At 41.8% G+C, this 16028-nt stretch overlaps 1 protein-coding gene across 1 annotated transcript in view; it reads left to right on the forward strand.

Moving 5' to 3' along the window:
- Positions 1–14909, forward strand: part of GRM3 (glutamate receptor, metabotropic 3) — a 47167-nt gene extending 32258 nt beyond the window's left edge. The window contains exons 3-5 of the mRNA XM_010001257.1: positions 875–1941; positions 8050–8224; positions 14358–14909. Of these exons, the coding sequence (XP_009999559.1) occupies positions 875–1941; positions 8050–8224; positions 14358–14431 (1316 nt within the window). The 3' untranslated portion in view covers positions 14432–14909. The remainder of the gene's footprint in view (positions 1–874; positions 1942–8049; positions 8225–14357) is intronic.
- Positions 14910–16028: the final 1119 nt, after the last annotated feature.

Genomic DNA, 16028 nt, shown 5'->3' on the forward strand with positions numbered 1-16028 from the left:
AATATCCCTTTTGCTTCCTGCCTATAAAGATATTCCACTTTGATGCTGCATCAAATGACCAATTAATCACATGGTAAGTGAAATTTCCTCCTGTATTTTAAATATTTCTTCATTCCTTGCATGAGCCTCAGGTGGAGGAAAAAAAAGAAAACCTCTCCAGAACTTACCAGTTGGAAGTGTTAAAATATTGATTTCACAAAAGGTCACAGATCCAGTTTGTAGTTTTTTTATCTGTTCCCCAAGCAAGATACAGGAACAAAGCAGCACATGCTGGGAACTTCAGATGAGACAAAAAATCTCAGAAACTGGTTAAACTGAGGCAAAACAGTAGGGATTCAAAGCATCCTACAACAGAGAGAAGTGAAAAAGACACAGTAAGAAATTGTTGATGACTTTCAAAATGCTGGTGTCAAAACAGATGTTTATTGATCTGACCATTATGATTTCCTTACATCATAGCAGCTGAATTTCACCAAATAATGCTGAGTCTCAGGTAGAAGCAGACCTCTTCCTTTCAAGAGAAAATGTGGAAGGTAGCAATTGGGCATACTGGGGGAAATAATGGAAGAATTCATTTTTCTCCCGAGGCAGAAAAGGTGAGGACTTTGGGAGCCTAACATAACTCTCCATACTCACAAACATTTCTCACACAGTAAAATGAAATCAAGTTCCATCATCTGAATTATTCTTCCATGTTCAAACAAGGCAAAAACAGTTAAAAAATAAAACAGAGACAGACCTCTCAGATTACCTGGTGGTACTTGAATTGCTTTGTATAAGCAGTCAGGCATCTGTGCTTGCCAAAAGGGTGAAAAATATCATCTGCTGTTTTGATAATAACATTCTGTCTTGCTTTTTTTTTTTTTTCCCACAGCTCCATTAAACCCTCCCAGTGCTGCAGACAGTATGGTCAAATTTGATGCCTATGGAGATGGGATAGGGCGATACAACGTGTTCAACTTCCAGTACACTGGAGACAGATACTCCTATGTGAAGGTTGGTCAGTGGGCAGAAACCTTGTCACTTGAGGTAGACTCTATCCACTGGTCCAGGAGTTCTGTTCCCGTCTCTCAGTGCAGCGACCCCTGTGCTCCTAATGAGATGAAGAATATGCAACCAGGAGATGTCTGCTGTTGGATTTGTATTCCCTGTGAAACCTATGAGTACCTTGCTGATGAATTTACCTGCGCAGACTGTGGGCCTGGAAAATGGCCCACGGCTGACCTGACTGGCTGTTATGACCTACCAGAAGACTACATCAAATGGGAAGATGCTTGGGCAATAGGTCCCGTTACCATTGCATGTCTGGGCTTTATTTGTACTTTTATGGTCATTGGAGTGTTCATCAAGCACAACAATACCCCCCTGGTCAAAGCTTCTGGCCGTGAACTGTGCTACATATTGCTCTTTGGGGTCTTCCTGTCTTACAGCATGACTTTCTTCTTCATAGCCAAGCCTTCTCCAGCTATCTGCACCCTCCGTCGTTTGGGACTAGGAAGTTCCTTTGCTGTCTGCTACTCTGCCCTTCTGACAAAAACAAACTGCATAGCCAGAATATTTGATGGTGTAAAGAACGGTGCTCAAAGGCCTAAATTCATCAGCCCCAGCTCTCAGGTGTTCATCTGCCTGAGTCTCATTTTGGTACAGATTGTGGTGGTGTCCGTGTGGCTTATCTTGGAGGCCCCTGGCACCAGGAGGTACACTCTTCCTGAGAAGAGAGAGACTGTCATATTAAAATGCAATGTCAAAGATTCCAGTATGTTAATCTCCTTAACATATGATGTAATCCTCGTAGTCTTATGCACTGTCTATGCCTTCAAAACAAGGAAATGTCCAGAGAACTTCAATGAAGCCAAGTTTATCGGTTTCACAATGTACACAACGTGCATCATTTGGCTGGCCTTTCTCCCCATATTTTATGTGACATCCAGTGACTACAGAGTAAGTCTTTGGATATCTGTTTCCATAAATCATGTCCATCACTTTAAAGGACCCTGTCGTCATTTCACTAAAAGCTTCTTTCACATCTTCTGTCCTCTGGAACCCTTGCAAACAAGCAGTTTCTATGCTAATGTCCATCTACATACATTACCAAATTTTAGCTTATTTCTGATAAAGACGATCTCATTTCAAGCCAAGGATGTACAGATAGTGGTGGAAGAGAATAGTACTGTCAGAGGCATACCCCATGGATTGAGTATTCATCCTGGTACATCAGGACATGTAGTCATAGTCCTAACTGAAAAACCTACTAGATAATGAGCTAGAATGAGTCACAATGAGTTATTTGGTGGAGGTGGGCCTTAAGTTAAAAACTGAACTAACTAGTCTCCTTCTTCAAAGCAATCTACCATTCAAACATGGCATTTTCTTCCAAACAAAAAGACAAGGAAACAATTTTAAAATAACAGGAATTTTAAAAACAGAGTTGTTTAAAAAAAATCCAACAAATACTGTTTTATACAGAAGTTTTATCCTTTCTCAATTTTGTAGGGAATAAAACACAGACCTCACTGGGCAGAAAAAAACTGGCCTGCCTTCACCAACAAACTTAAAAAAACATTAAATTTTTTTAATTGTCACATAGTGTTGCAGAGCTTCAAGTTCAATAAAATAGTATTTTTTGATAAATAAATAAATAAATAAATCCAGTTCTGCTCCACCGGAGATCTCACAGTTATTATGATGTGAGAAGTGACTGGTGGAGCTGGCCCTTACAGCAGTTTGTAGAGAAATAATTCAACTTTCTGCCCAGAAGAAAGGTAGAAGATTAGCTTAGGGTGGTATTTATTACCTGTAGGGTGTACATGATATAGCATGTAGAATTACTGAGCTAGTAATGTCACTTAACACACATTAGGTGTGACCACCCTGGAACAATATATTTAGTGCTCCTTTTCTCAGCTTAGGAAAGGTACTGAAAACCTCAAGAAAACAAGAATTGATAATAAACAGTGCAGTAAGACATGCAGAGTGACAGTAAAGGAGCTAAATATATTTAGTCTAGACAAGAGTAAACCCAGGGAGATGTGATCACAGACTATAAATAATTTCAAGGCAACAAAAAAAGAGAAAGGGATTATTCAGTCTTGGGAGAAGTTAGAATGGTGAGTAATGGTTTGAAGTTAATGAAGGAAATGTTTAGGGAAGGCACTGGGGAAGAGCTCTGGGCACCTGAAGTAATCAGAAAGATAGACACAGAAGGAGGGTAATATCAAGGCAGACAGTCACATGAGTGAGCATCACAGACTAATGGTCAAGAGGAGCATGACTTGATTGTTCAAGAAGCATTTTTCTGCCCTATCATCTGAGTGGGATTTTCAAAGCCACCCATAGGCATTTAATTTAAATACAAGGTTCCAAATAAGCCAGCTCAAATCCTACCAAACCAACAGAAAATGTTTTTAACAACTTTTTTTGGTACTTTCATGAGATGTCAGGAGCTTTTTGAAAATCCCTTCCTAGATGTCTATGCTTCTGAGGTTTCTTTGAAAAACCGGTGTTTCATTTCCATGCAGTTTTACATGTCGACTCTTAATCAACCTGTGCCATCCTAGTGCAGACCAATACTGGTGCCATCAACAATAAACAACCTTAGAAACATAACAGCAGCAATTAAAACATATGTTGGCTGGCTTGAGATTTTATCATTAAACACAAACATAGAATTATAGAATCATACAATGGTTTGAGTTGGAGGAGACCTTTAAAGGTCATCTAGTCCAACTCCCTCTTCAATGAGCAGGGACATCTTCAACTAGACCAGGTTGCTCAAAGCTCCATCCAACCTCGCCTTGAACACCTCCAGGGATCGGGCATTCACAGCTTCCCTGGGCAGCCTGTACCAGTGTCACCACCCTTATAGCAAAGAATTTCTTCCTAATGTCTAACCTAAGTCTATCTTCTTTTAGTTTAAAGCCCTTACCCTTTGTCCTGTCACTACAGACCCTACCAAAAAGTTTGTCCCCATCTTTCCTGCCCATTTTATATATTGAAAGGCTGCAATAAGGTGTCCCTGGAGGGTTCTCTTCTCTAGGATGAACAAATGCAACTCTCTCAGCCTGTCTTCATAGGAGAGGTGCTCCAGCCCTCTGATCATTTTTGTGTCCCTCTTCTGGACCCACTCCAACAGGTCCATGTTTCTCTTGTACTGAGAGTTCCATAACTGGAAACAGCACTGCAGGGGTTCCCACCTGAGTAAAGGGGGAGAATCACCTCCCTCAACCTGCCAGCCATGCTTCTTTTGATGCAGCCCAGGAGAAGGTTGGCTTTCTGGGCTGCCAGAGCACATTGCCAGCCCATGTGCAGCTCTACATCCACAGCACTCCAAGTCTTCCTCCACAGGACTGCTCTCAATCCCTTCATTCCCCAGCCTCTATTGACACCGATGTTGGCCCCGCTGCCAGGCAGAGCTTTGTTCCTCTCACACAGCATACAAATCCCTCTCCTCACCCTGCTACCAGGGTACTGACCCATGCTGTAATTGCAGATCTGTAAGTAGAGCAGGAGCCACGTGCCTGTTGCTACAAGTAACTTCCACCTTCATCATTATGAGAGTCTCCATTTCCCAACTCAACAAACACAGGCTGCCTTCTCTAGTACAGACCAGGCACTTGTATCTGCTGAGTGTCAGAGAAGATGCAATCCACTTTCTTCTCGTTGCTCAAAGCTCCATCCAACCTCGCCTTGAACACCTCCAGGGATCGGGCATTCACAGCTTCCCTGGGCAGCCTGTACCAGTGTCACCACCCTTATAGCAAAGAATTTCTTCCTAATGTCTAACCTAAGTCTATCTTCTTTTAGTTTAAAGCCCTTACCCTTTGTCCTGTCACTACAGACCCTACCAAAAAGTTTGTCCCCATCTTTCCTGCCCATTTTATATATTGAAAGGCTGCAATAAGGTGTCCCTGGAGGGTTCTCTTCTCTAGGATGAACAAATGCAACTCTCTCAGCCTGTCTTCATAGGAGAGGTGCTCCAGCCCTCTGATCATTTTTGTGTCCCTCTTCTGGACCCACTCCAACAGGTCCATGTTTCTCTTGTACTGAGAGTTCCATAACTGGAAACAGCACTGCAGGGGTTCCCACCTGAGTAAAGGGGGAGAATCACCTCCCTCAACCTGCCAGCCATGCTTCTTTTGATGCAGCCCAGGAGAAGGTTGGCTTTCTGGGCTGCCAGAGCACATTGCCAGCCCATGTGCAGCTCTACATCCACAGCACTCCAAGTCTTCCTCCACAGGACTGCTCTCAATCCCTTCATTCCCCAGCCTCTATTGACACCGATGTTGGCCCCGCTGCCAGGCAGAGCTTTGTTCCTCTCACACAGCATACAAATCCCTCTCCTCACCCTGCTACCAGGGTACTGACCCATGCTGTAATTGCAGATCTGTAAGTAGAGCAGGAGCCACGTGCCTGTTGCTACAAGTAACTTCCACCTTCATCATTATGAGAGTCTCCATTTCCCAACTCAACAAACACAGGCTGCCTTCTCTAGTACAGACCAGGCACTTGTATCTGCTGAGTGTCAGAGAAGATGCAATCCACTTTCTTCTCAACAATTCTGATGCTGCAAAATCAGCTGACCTCCTCTCACAGCTCCCTAACTTGGCAACAGAAATCCTTCATATCTCCTGCAAAAAAAAGAAAAGAGAACAACTTCCCCAGCCCCTGCGAGAGGCCTCAGGCATCCCTGCAGCCCCAAAACCGCAGACCTGCATCGTTTCTCACAAGCACAGTCTGGGTCAATCCTGATATGCCAGGGATAGTTGCCCCAGTAGGCATTGGGGATCATGCCCTCTGGCATCCCCATTGCTCTGCACACAAACAAAGCCTTCAGCAAACTTTCTAGCCCGCCTCTGTGCAAACTTTTTGCATGCAGCTGAACTTGTTAGCTATCCAGCACCTTCAGAGAGCTTCTCCCAGCACCTGCAACAAGAGTTCCCAGCCTTACCTAACCAAGAGTCAGTTCAGACAAAAACTCCAGGCTGACCAAGGGCAGTAGACATACATACTGGACGTTGCTAGAAGGCACAGTCTCCTGCAGCAATCCCCTCCCAGCAGCAGTAGCACTCCCTGACATTCCTTGATATGTTCCCAAGAGTCCTCCAATGACTGCAGAAGTTATTCTCAGAAAGTCTAGAATATCCCAAAGCAGAGGCCAGAAACTTCTCTGCAAACTGCTTGTTTGGTGGCTGACTGAGCTGCACTGTCGAAAGTTGAAAGGAGGGCTGCTGGAAAAGAGACTTATCTGGTGTCATTGATTTTCATGCAGAGATCCACATTTATTTCAGAATGAAAGATACAATGAAATTTGATATGATTAAATAAGTGCACATAACACAAATTCATAGCAGCCCAAATATCTTGCATATTTAAGGGAATTTTCAACCTAATCACTTTATATAAAAGCTTAAGAAATGCAGCAATAACACAGGAAGGGAGAAATATAGGGGTTTAACTGTTTATAATATAATCAGATGTCAAAAGTTATTACTGTTCAGGCAGTTTCTCCCTGCACTTTCATTAGGGATAATTCTGTCTTAAGGATCTCACTCCCCTGTCAGTGGTTTCTGCCTAGTCCAACTGCATTGCCTCCGTTCTGTCAGCTCACCAGTGCCCCTGAGGCTAGGTTACACACTGAACTACTGAAGTGACCTGGGTTAAAAGGAACCCTGGGACATGGGGCTATTTTTAACCCAAATCATTTAATTGATCGAGTGTGTAACAGTGTCAGCAGAGTCAAGCTGCCCAGAGAGGCACAAGCCCCAGCAGAGCGAGTTTGATGGCGACAGCATCATCACTGAAGAGAATTTACCTTGAAATTACTACCCTCATTTATTCTTGCTTTATAAAAACCCAGCCCTGCTTTATCGATTCAAGATGCAACCAGAACAAACCACAGAGCCCTGTGGTCGAAATGCAGAGAAGTGAAGGAGAAAGTGCAGCTGGAAACACTAAAGTGTCCCTTTCTCATGCTGCCCATGTAGTGTCTGCCCTGTTCACTCACTCTGTGAATGCTGAGCACCTTTTCATGGTGCTTGCCACATCTACCATGGGTAGAGTGATTATTATATTGCCACATTAATTATACTTACTGCTGACAAAGCATTTGGTGCTGTGTGTGTATATATAGATGTATATAAAAACAAAGTCCATTCCCTACTCTTATTTTTCATTTTGCACCAATTATTTCTGACAAGAAGATATAAGAAGCATTCCCATGGAGGAAGGCTAATCTTCAAGGACTGCAGGAGTGTAACTTAAGAAAAATGAGCCATGGATGCATAATCATTCAAATTAAGCAGTAGAGTTTAAAGCCATTTAATTCAGTATCTTAATTAAGGAATCTGCTTGGAAGAAAAGAATATAAACTGAAAATGAGGCAGTAAACTGAGACCTAGTTACACCATCAAACAAAAAGGAATAAAGATAATGCCAGCAAAGTTATACTAATGCCCCAAGACAGCTGCTCTAAAATCTTGCAACCTCACAATTTCCTTCTGAGCCCAAAAACATATGTCTCAGAGTCAGGGCACCTTTCATGCCCATGCTGACAAATGTCACCAGCTCTTATGTTTACTCCAAGTCACATTTTTATTCCTACAAGGGACTGTTCAGGTTCTCTGATAAGGATTAAGGCTGGAGAGTAAACTTGGTTTCAAAAGTATTTTTAGCATAAGGCATCTCATGTAAACCCACCTAAAGCAGGGTATGTGCAAGCTGGTGCCCACTACTAGGTACTGCATGACAGCTGTTACAGAGGATTTCCTGATCAATTTAGAAATCAAGGGCATGGGAGAGGAGAGAAAGAAAGGAAGAACACAGTCAGTCTCCCCCTGAGATGCAGAGACACAGGGCACCACCAGCACCAGCCACCCCACGCACATGACCCTAGGACTGTTGAAGATAAGGATGCAAAAGATGTTCGAGCCAGCCAGTAGCAGTGCAAACCACCAGGACTCAAGCTCCTACTGTTGTTTGATAATGCTTCTAGTATTCTGCATTTCAGAGCTTTCCATACTGAAACAGTGCTTTGCACCCATTCTCTCCTAGGTGCAAACCACCACCATGTGCATCTCGGTGAGTCTGAGCGGCTTTGTTGTGCTGGGCTGCTTGTTCGCGCCCAAGGTGCACATCATCCTCTTCCAGCCCCAGAAGAATGTGGTCACTCACAGACTCCATCTCAACAGGTTCAGTGTCAGTGGGACAGGGACCACTTACTCCCAGTGTAAGTAACAAAACTACCACATTTTTGTTTTGTTTTGCTTTGTTTTTATAAGGATGTGGGATTGCGGGGGATTTGGATAAAGATAAAATGGGGGTTTTATCAGCAACAAAAAGATCTCTAGAGACTGGGCTGTTCACCCTGTGGAAGCATCACTTTATTTGTGTCTAGAAAGAAAAATTCAGCCCCCTCCCATGGGAATCAGCTCAGTGCCTGCTCTGAAGCTCACTGAAGTCAGCAGAAAGCTTTCAGCAGGCTCTGACTCTATCCCATTCACAAAGCAGAGCCTGTCACTCTCGCAGTGACAGGAACAGATTGCCCTGGAGTATTCCTGTCAAAATGACACACCAACAGGACCCAGGCCACAGTGCAGCATGCTCTCAATGGCTCCTATGGCCTGCATGATAATGAAAAGCTCCAAGTCTGCAGCAAATGCATACAACGAACGCCATGAACTGTATCAGTATGCTGAGAGTGAGCAAAATCCTTTATAAGTGCCACGGCCAGGAGGAGCAATCAGTGCTCTGCTGCAAGCAGAGCTCATCTGCTCTGCCTCCCTCCTTTCCTTAATCTTCACTCCCTTCACCCCAAGCAAATTCACACCTGTGATTTTGATTCGAGGCTGTTGCTCCTCTTCTGGGTGAGTTTCTTAGAGATCTTTGGGAGGATGTAAAGAAACAAATCACCAGTATGATCTGGTTTTATTTTCTTTGCCAAGTGTACTCATCAAGGTGGGAGAGCACAGCAGCTTGTTCACAGAGCTCTGTGGACAGAATGGTTAACCTCATAAGCTAATTGAAAAAGCACATTACAATTAGAAAGAGGCAAGGAATAAGAAATAGAGGAAAAGGGAGACAGAGAAAGATTTGCCAGCAAGTTCACACTAACCTAGTCTCAGGTTTTTGAGTACTACTTAAGTGTCTAAAATTGGCTAGAAGCCTTTGGCACTTTGGATTTCAGACAGAGCATGGAAGGAACTTGGGATGCTGCTGAGTATCATATTGGCAGGGATTAGGAGGTAAAGTAGTTACAGCCACCTCTGGTTCTCCATCCCAACTCATACTGTGTCAGGAGTGCCCAAGGTCCCTTAACAAGAGAGTGAACATGTAGCTCTACAGGTCCTCCATCACATCAGTCAGGACTGAATCCAAACATGAGGCCAGAAACCAAAACCTCCTGGCTCTTCTGAAAAACTTAAACAAGGACAGAGACGAGATGGCCCTAAGTGCACAAAGTGCTGAGCACTGACCAAAGGGCTGGTTTTGCAAGACTGATGAACTCCAAATAACCTTTAAAATTTTGGTCCCTTGATGAAACAGTAAGTCCCATGAGATTATTTTCACCCATTATGAATTTTCTATAAGTGGTCTTTCCAAGTTTTTTAATTCTCTCTTGGTACAGAATAAGCTTAGTAAGAAACCATTGGGATTCCTGGATACTTTTGTACAGGACTGCATTTTGGAATTTGATATTTTTATTGTAATGGCTGGATAATACATGTGTGTGCACAGGCATCCAATTGAAAGACATCCTAAATGCACATCTCTACATCAAAAGCCTACTTTTTCAGGTTTGTGAATAGCTTCAAGACATTAAAGAAAACATTAAATCCAGACTTAGAGCATCTTGCTTCTTCATTCTTTAGAAATGTGGCCACAGTAATTTACTTCTCTTGCTTTCATATAGTTGAATAAGGGCTATTTGTCTCTGTTGGTCTTTTCACACCTTGGCAAGACATGGACTTTTCAGTAGGACTAAAAGGGCCACCACACAGAATGGAAAAAACCCCTATAATTTCACCTAGGATAATTATTTAGGAAAAAATAATACTGAGGAGTAAGTGTCTATCATAACATCAATTTTTTAAGATAGAAAATTTTCCCTCACTTCTTTCCATTTATTTGTAAATATATATTTTTTTTAATTTAGTCATTTATAAACCTCTAAAAAGTTGTCATATAAATTAATTCTAATCCATGCCTAAAATATTCCTCTCATCAATTCAGCTTGGTTTTATTTTTGTCTTGATGGTGTTTTCATCAATTCAAAACTGCTTAATGTGGTACAGATCAAAATCAACTTCAGGGAGTTCTAGTAGCAGAAACATCTGAAAACCTGATTGTTGTTCACTATTAGAGCTTTAGGGGACAGGAGTAACCAAGTTGCTCAAATGTTTCCTACGCCCATAGATTCCCACCTCCATTTTATCCCAGGGCTGCCACAACCTCTCCACTCCATCAGTCAGTAATGCCATGAGAACTGTGGGTCATGAGCAGCAAGTGACTAGTTGTAACACAGTTTTTGAACCATGGAAACTGTCCAAACACCATGAGAGAAGATAAGTGTCACTCATGGTGTACTTGGATAGTGTTAAGTGTGGCACACACACCACAATTACATCTTAAACTGAGCAGTAGAGGGAGAGCCTGAGTCAATGATCAGCTGCATAAACTGCAGTGTGGTCATGAGAGCCAAACTGAGCACTGCACGTAGTCATCTTCATTCAGCTCCTCATCCTTGCTACATGCTTTGCAGAAAGCAAGTAGCAGTGAATACCTGACTGCTAAGAGAGGAAACTTGTTTTAGAGGCACTGAGCTTTGATCCTTTTGACAGCTGGACTACAAAAGAATATAGATTTAAGCTGAAGAGAAGCAGGGTATATGTGTATCTAGGTATATGATATATTTGAAAACATTTGTATCTGAAAACTCACCTTTGGCAGCATGCTGCATGAGTTCTGCTTGCCCATCAGGATGCCCCCTCGTTTTATGGGCTTGGGAGAGGTATCCCCATAAGGTAGGAAATTAGCACCCATAAAACATCCCAGAGAATTCAGGACTGATTTAAACACCTACATGATTCAGACTGAGCTTTTACACCTAGAAGGTGTCATTCACCCAAGTTATGTCTGCAGGGATAGCAGCACAGAGACTTGAGCTCCTCCAGGTGTCCTTCACAGTGCTCAGAAAAAGAATCAAAGCTACTGTTTATAACAAAGCTAGTAAATTTTTGGTCTCAGAATTTATGTTCCCAGCCCTTGCTCCAAACTGGCCCTGATATATGGCTTTTATACATTATTAACTCACAGCTGTCCAGCTGTGAGCATGAGTGGAGGAATTGGCACAGCAGGTTTGACTCTGCTTCCTCTTGTCTATGTAGGCTTGCTGCAAGGTGCACACAGCAGTGCTGGGCTCTTGCATTTTACTTCTGTTTTTTTTTGCCTTGGATTATCTAAGTAAAACCAGGAGCTACCAAGAAATAGGAGATAAAAAGCATTAATTTCATCCAAATCAAGACTTCTGGTCACATCACACATTTTTTCTTGACCTCAAATGAAGGTGAAGTTTTTTTAGCATGTCCAGGAATATTTCAGGACACCCCTCAGCTTCTGCTACAAGACACAATGGGAAACTCAGAACCTTGCAGGGCAGATTAACTTTGCTGGGGTCTGTAAGGAAAAGCAAGATCTTTTTTTTCCATCTCCATGAGAGTCGGATACACCGCTTGAACACTTTACTCCACCCAGAATTACTAACGGCTTCCCAGTACTACGAAAGGGATACGTGCTGTGGAGGCAGCCTGAGATCTGAAAAGGCAAAACTACTTGTTCCTTGCCTGCCACCATATTTCTCTGTCCAGCATTGATGTCCTCCTGACTCAAGTATTTGAGCTACTCGTGCTTTTCAGTATGTTAGGCTTTAAAAAAGCCCTGAAGCTAAAAAGTTCTGGGTGACTGATTGATGGTCACAGAAAGAAAATGCCTCTGCCTGTAATCATACTCCAGTAGAAGAATTGTTTGAATTAGGTCTCCTGAGTGGTACAGATTTTTCTATTTGGCAAGAATAAGAAGAAATGAAAATAACAACAATAATAAAAAAATAAGAGTCAAAGTGTTGCCATATTATACCCAGTCAAAACCGAATACAAAACCTAGTAGCTCATTTTCACAAAGTCATAAACATGATGCCTTGTCCCCTTTTACCTGCAAATTACTGTTTTCACCTATGTCACTCACAACACACATCCAAGTTGTGAGAGCAAACACCACCTACCTAATTCAGAGCAGAGGCTCATCCTTGGCTCTTCTGCCTATCAGAAATATGTCCTGCCCTCTGACAAGTAGGGTAGCCCAATAGGTGCCTCTAAATTTCTCTTGTTAAAGCAGTTGTGTTTTCCATTTATATTTATTCAATGCAAGAATTACAAATAGTAGCTGAGCTGAAGAAAGAATGTTCTGTTCTGAAAATGGTGCTGAGCATCTCCAGATAACCAGTCTGCAAGTGAGAGTGTAGCCAGCACCAGTTTTGGAAGACTGAGCATGCCCTTGTCAGCTGCATAAATTGCTTTTTAGACTGGATGATTGAGTTTACTAAGTCATTGCTTGCTGTGTGCTTTCTTTGATGAAGGCATCACATTTCTCTGGGTCACTGTTATCATTAACCTAATGTATCTTTCAAAAAACAGCTTTATGGTGCTGTAAGCAGAGATGTCACAAAGTATCTGAAAACACATTTCTGATGCCCAAAGGATAATTTTAACAAAGATGGACAAACCAGCTTGCTTTTAAATTAAAATCCACAAGGTTTTAGCTGAATGGCAATATGTCCTACAGTCAAAACACAAATACATTTGAAAACAGATTCTGATACCCGGATTTAGTTGTCATCTTGTATCACTGAAGCAATAAAAACCTGTTTTATAAAATATTAGGCAATGTAAACAAGTGTATCAGAATCTGGCCCTCACCTCTGGCTGCCTATTGAATGCTGATCTACAGCTCCTAGAAATATTATGGCCAAAAAATATTCTGGGATTAGATGAGAAATAACCTTGTTTTTAAAATGAGTTATTAAAAGTATTATTCACTTCTTCCAACATGTCCATACTATTTTTATTTTCTTAGTTAAAAAATAGATCAATACACAGTCCTAATATGCAAAAGTGGATTCTCCCCTGGATTAAAAAATGCATATATTTTATTTCAGGAATGTCTGTTCCAATTCTGTGAAAGCTCAAAAAATCAGACCTTTATATTTCTGGCCAATAAAACATGAAAAATTCAGAAGTTCACTTTTTATTTTACAGGGATATCTTATCACCACTCTAGCTATATTAATTCACTCTCCCATGCAAAATGTTATGAAGTGAGACCCAGTGGCTCAGAATCATTAAAAAAAGTATATATATATTCTATTCAGACACTTCTCAGAGAAGCTTAATCAACTTAAGCACCCTCAACAGTCAGCAAAGAGAAATCAGGTTCCTCCAGAGGGTGCTTCAGCCTCAGATCTGAATTGCCTTGGAGAGGTGCAACTGGTACCTCCATCATCTCCACAGCTGACACAGTCCCACAGAATCACTTTTCATTAACACCTTGGTTAAATTGAGTCAGATAGTGCAAGTCAGCACACATTCTAATCCTACATGTTTTTTGTGGTTTTTTTGCTGCCCTGAAGTCAGCTGATGGTTAGTGTGGCCAGCAGGAGTAAGGAAGAGTTTGTGTTCCTGCACTCGGCACTGCTGAGGCTGCACCTTGAGTACTGTGTTCAGTTCTGGGCCCCTCACAACAGGAAGGACATTGAGGGGCTGGAGCAGGTCCAGAGAAGAGCTACCAAGCTGGTGAAGGGTCTGGAGAACCAAGTCATACAAGAAGCAGCTGAGGGAACAGGAGATGTTTAGTTTGGAGAAGAGGAGGCTGTGGGAAGACCTCATTGCCCTCTGCAACTACCTGAAAGGGGGTTGTAAGGACGTGGGTGTTGGTCTCTGCTCCCAAGTAAACAACAATAGGGTCAGAGGAAATGGTCTGAAGCTATGGCAGGGGAGGTTCAGACTGAATATTAGCAAGAATTTCTATACTGAAAGAGTGGTCAGGCACTGGAACAGCCTGCCCAGAGAGGTGGTAGAGTCACCATCCTTGGAGAGATTAAAGGAACATGTAGGGGTGGCACTTCAGGGCAGGTTGTTGGGGTGGGGAGGAGGTCGTGGTTGTTTTTTTGTGGAGTATGTGTGGTTATGTTTGTTTGGGTTTGCTGGGATTTTTGTGTTGGTGGTTGGATTTGGTGATCTCGGAGGTCCTTTCCAACCACGACAATTCTATGTGATTCTGTGTGATTTTCCCCTCTCTTTCTCTTTCAGCATCTGCTAGTATGTACGTACCAACCGTCTGCAATGGAAGGGAAGTCCTGGACTCCACCACTTCATCTCTGTGATTGTAACTTGCAGTTCAGTTCTTGAGTTTTTAGACTGTTAGGCAAAATTTTGCACATGTTGTGCACTCCAGAAAAACACCAGAAAACAAAAGATATCAAAACAAAACTAGTACCTTTTTTTAGAAACAGTGTAATAAATTATTTTTGAGGATTGTACAGTATATAGTGATGTTCTGGAACTTTTTAGACTGATTTTAGCCCTTCTGTTGTTAATGGTCATAAGGGACATGTAAATAACCATGGTTCACAATGTGCATAGTCCTGCAGTAAGGGAGTGATTTGTTTCAAGCACAGTTGCAATGTTAGGTGACTTCTTTCCTACAGAATTTTTTTGTAGCTCCTTGTTGTAATTAACTTAGACTGCATTTCTATGTTGTATATTAAAGTTACCTTACGTGTAACAGATTGGTTTTCTCAGCACAAAACAGCAGTATTAATGTAAAGGTACCAATAATAAAAAGATAAAAGTTTTTCAGCATGGTTTCATTTATGTTTCTTCCTCCCTCAAGGTCATTACATTTCTCTGGACACCAAGATAGGTAAAAAGGATAAAAATACTAGTACTAGTGTTTGTGCACACGTGCCTGTGGGTGGGGACAAAATGTACCTATGTGCATTTTGTATGTATGTACAAAATCTGTACCACATAACATGTGCTTACAGTGAATGCTTTGTCAGGGTCAAATGTAAAATCCCTGTCCTTAAAAAAAGTTAAAATGCCTAATTACATTTCAATGAGATTTTAGTAACACATTTTTGATTGCTGGTTCACTCATTTGGCATAGCTTAGTGCTGTCATGTGCACAATAGATTGGTAGCATATAAAAAAACCAAAGAGATTTTAGATTACATTGGCAAAGAGAGGGAAGAAAACCTATCAGAAAATTAGCTAAGCCTATTTTATACCTCCAGCCAAATTAAAGCTGTCTCAGTTTGTCTGAGTGTCATGACAGGCAATTGGAGTACTGCAGAAATATAGAGACTTAAAAATGTCATAAAAGAGAAATCCAGGAGACATTTACACATGTTGCTGGGGTGACCTTTACATTCAAACCAAACAATTCAAGACACATATACTGGCTACTTAAGACAATTGCAAAATAGCTTTAAAGTCCAGCTTTTCTAACTGCACTCTTAAAGTCACCTTCACCCTCTTGAAACAGTCTGAAATCCTTCTGCTGAGTCCAACAAGTCATTAAGTAAACAAACACACTTTTGATTGATGTGTCTGGGCATATTTACCTAAGGGCTTGTTCCTGTTGATCTCATTCCAGCTGAGGTCACTTGCAAAATTCTCATTGACTTCAAAGGCAACACCACTGGGGCTTGAAAAGCAGACACTACAGATACAGAGTGTTGGATGTAGAAGACCTCTGAAGCCCAGTGCTCCTGCACTTGCAGAAGTTTTTACACCTTTCTGGAAAGGTGCCAGTTCTTAGGGCTGAACTGGCAAAGGAAGAAGCTGTTCTTTTGAATGCAAAAATTAAAGATGTAGATTCATAAAATTCTTACTCATAGATCGATGCTTATTTTCTTTGGACATTCATATGTCCACCAGCAAAGAGCTCTTGATGTCTGCACTTCAGCAACTGGCTAC

This window comes from Chaetura pelagica, unplaced genomic scaffold, assembly GCF_000747805.2.
Source record: "Chaetura pelagica isolate M959 unplaced genomic scaffold, ChaPel_1.0 scaffold66, whole genome shotgun sequence".
NCBI lineage: Eukaryota > Metazoa > Chordata > Aves > Apodiformes > Apodidae > Chaetura > Chaetura pelagica.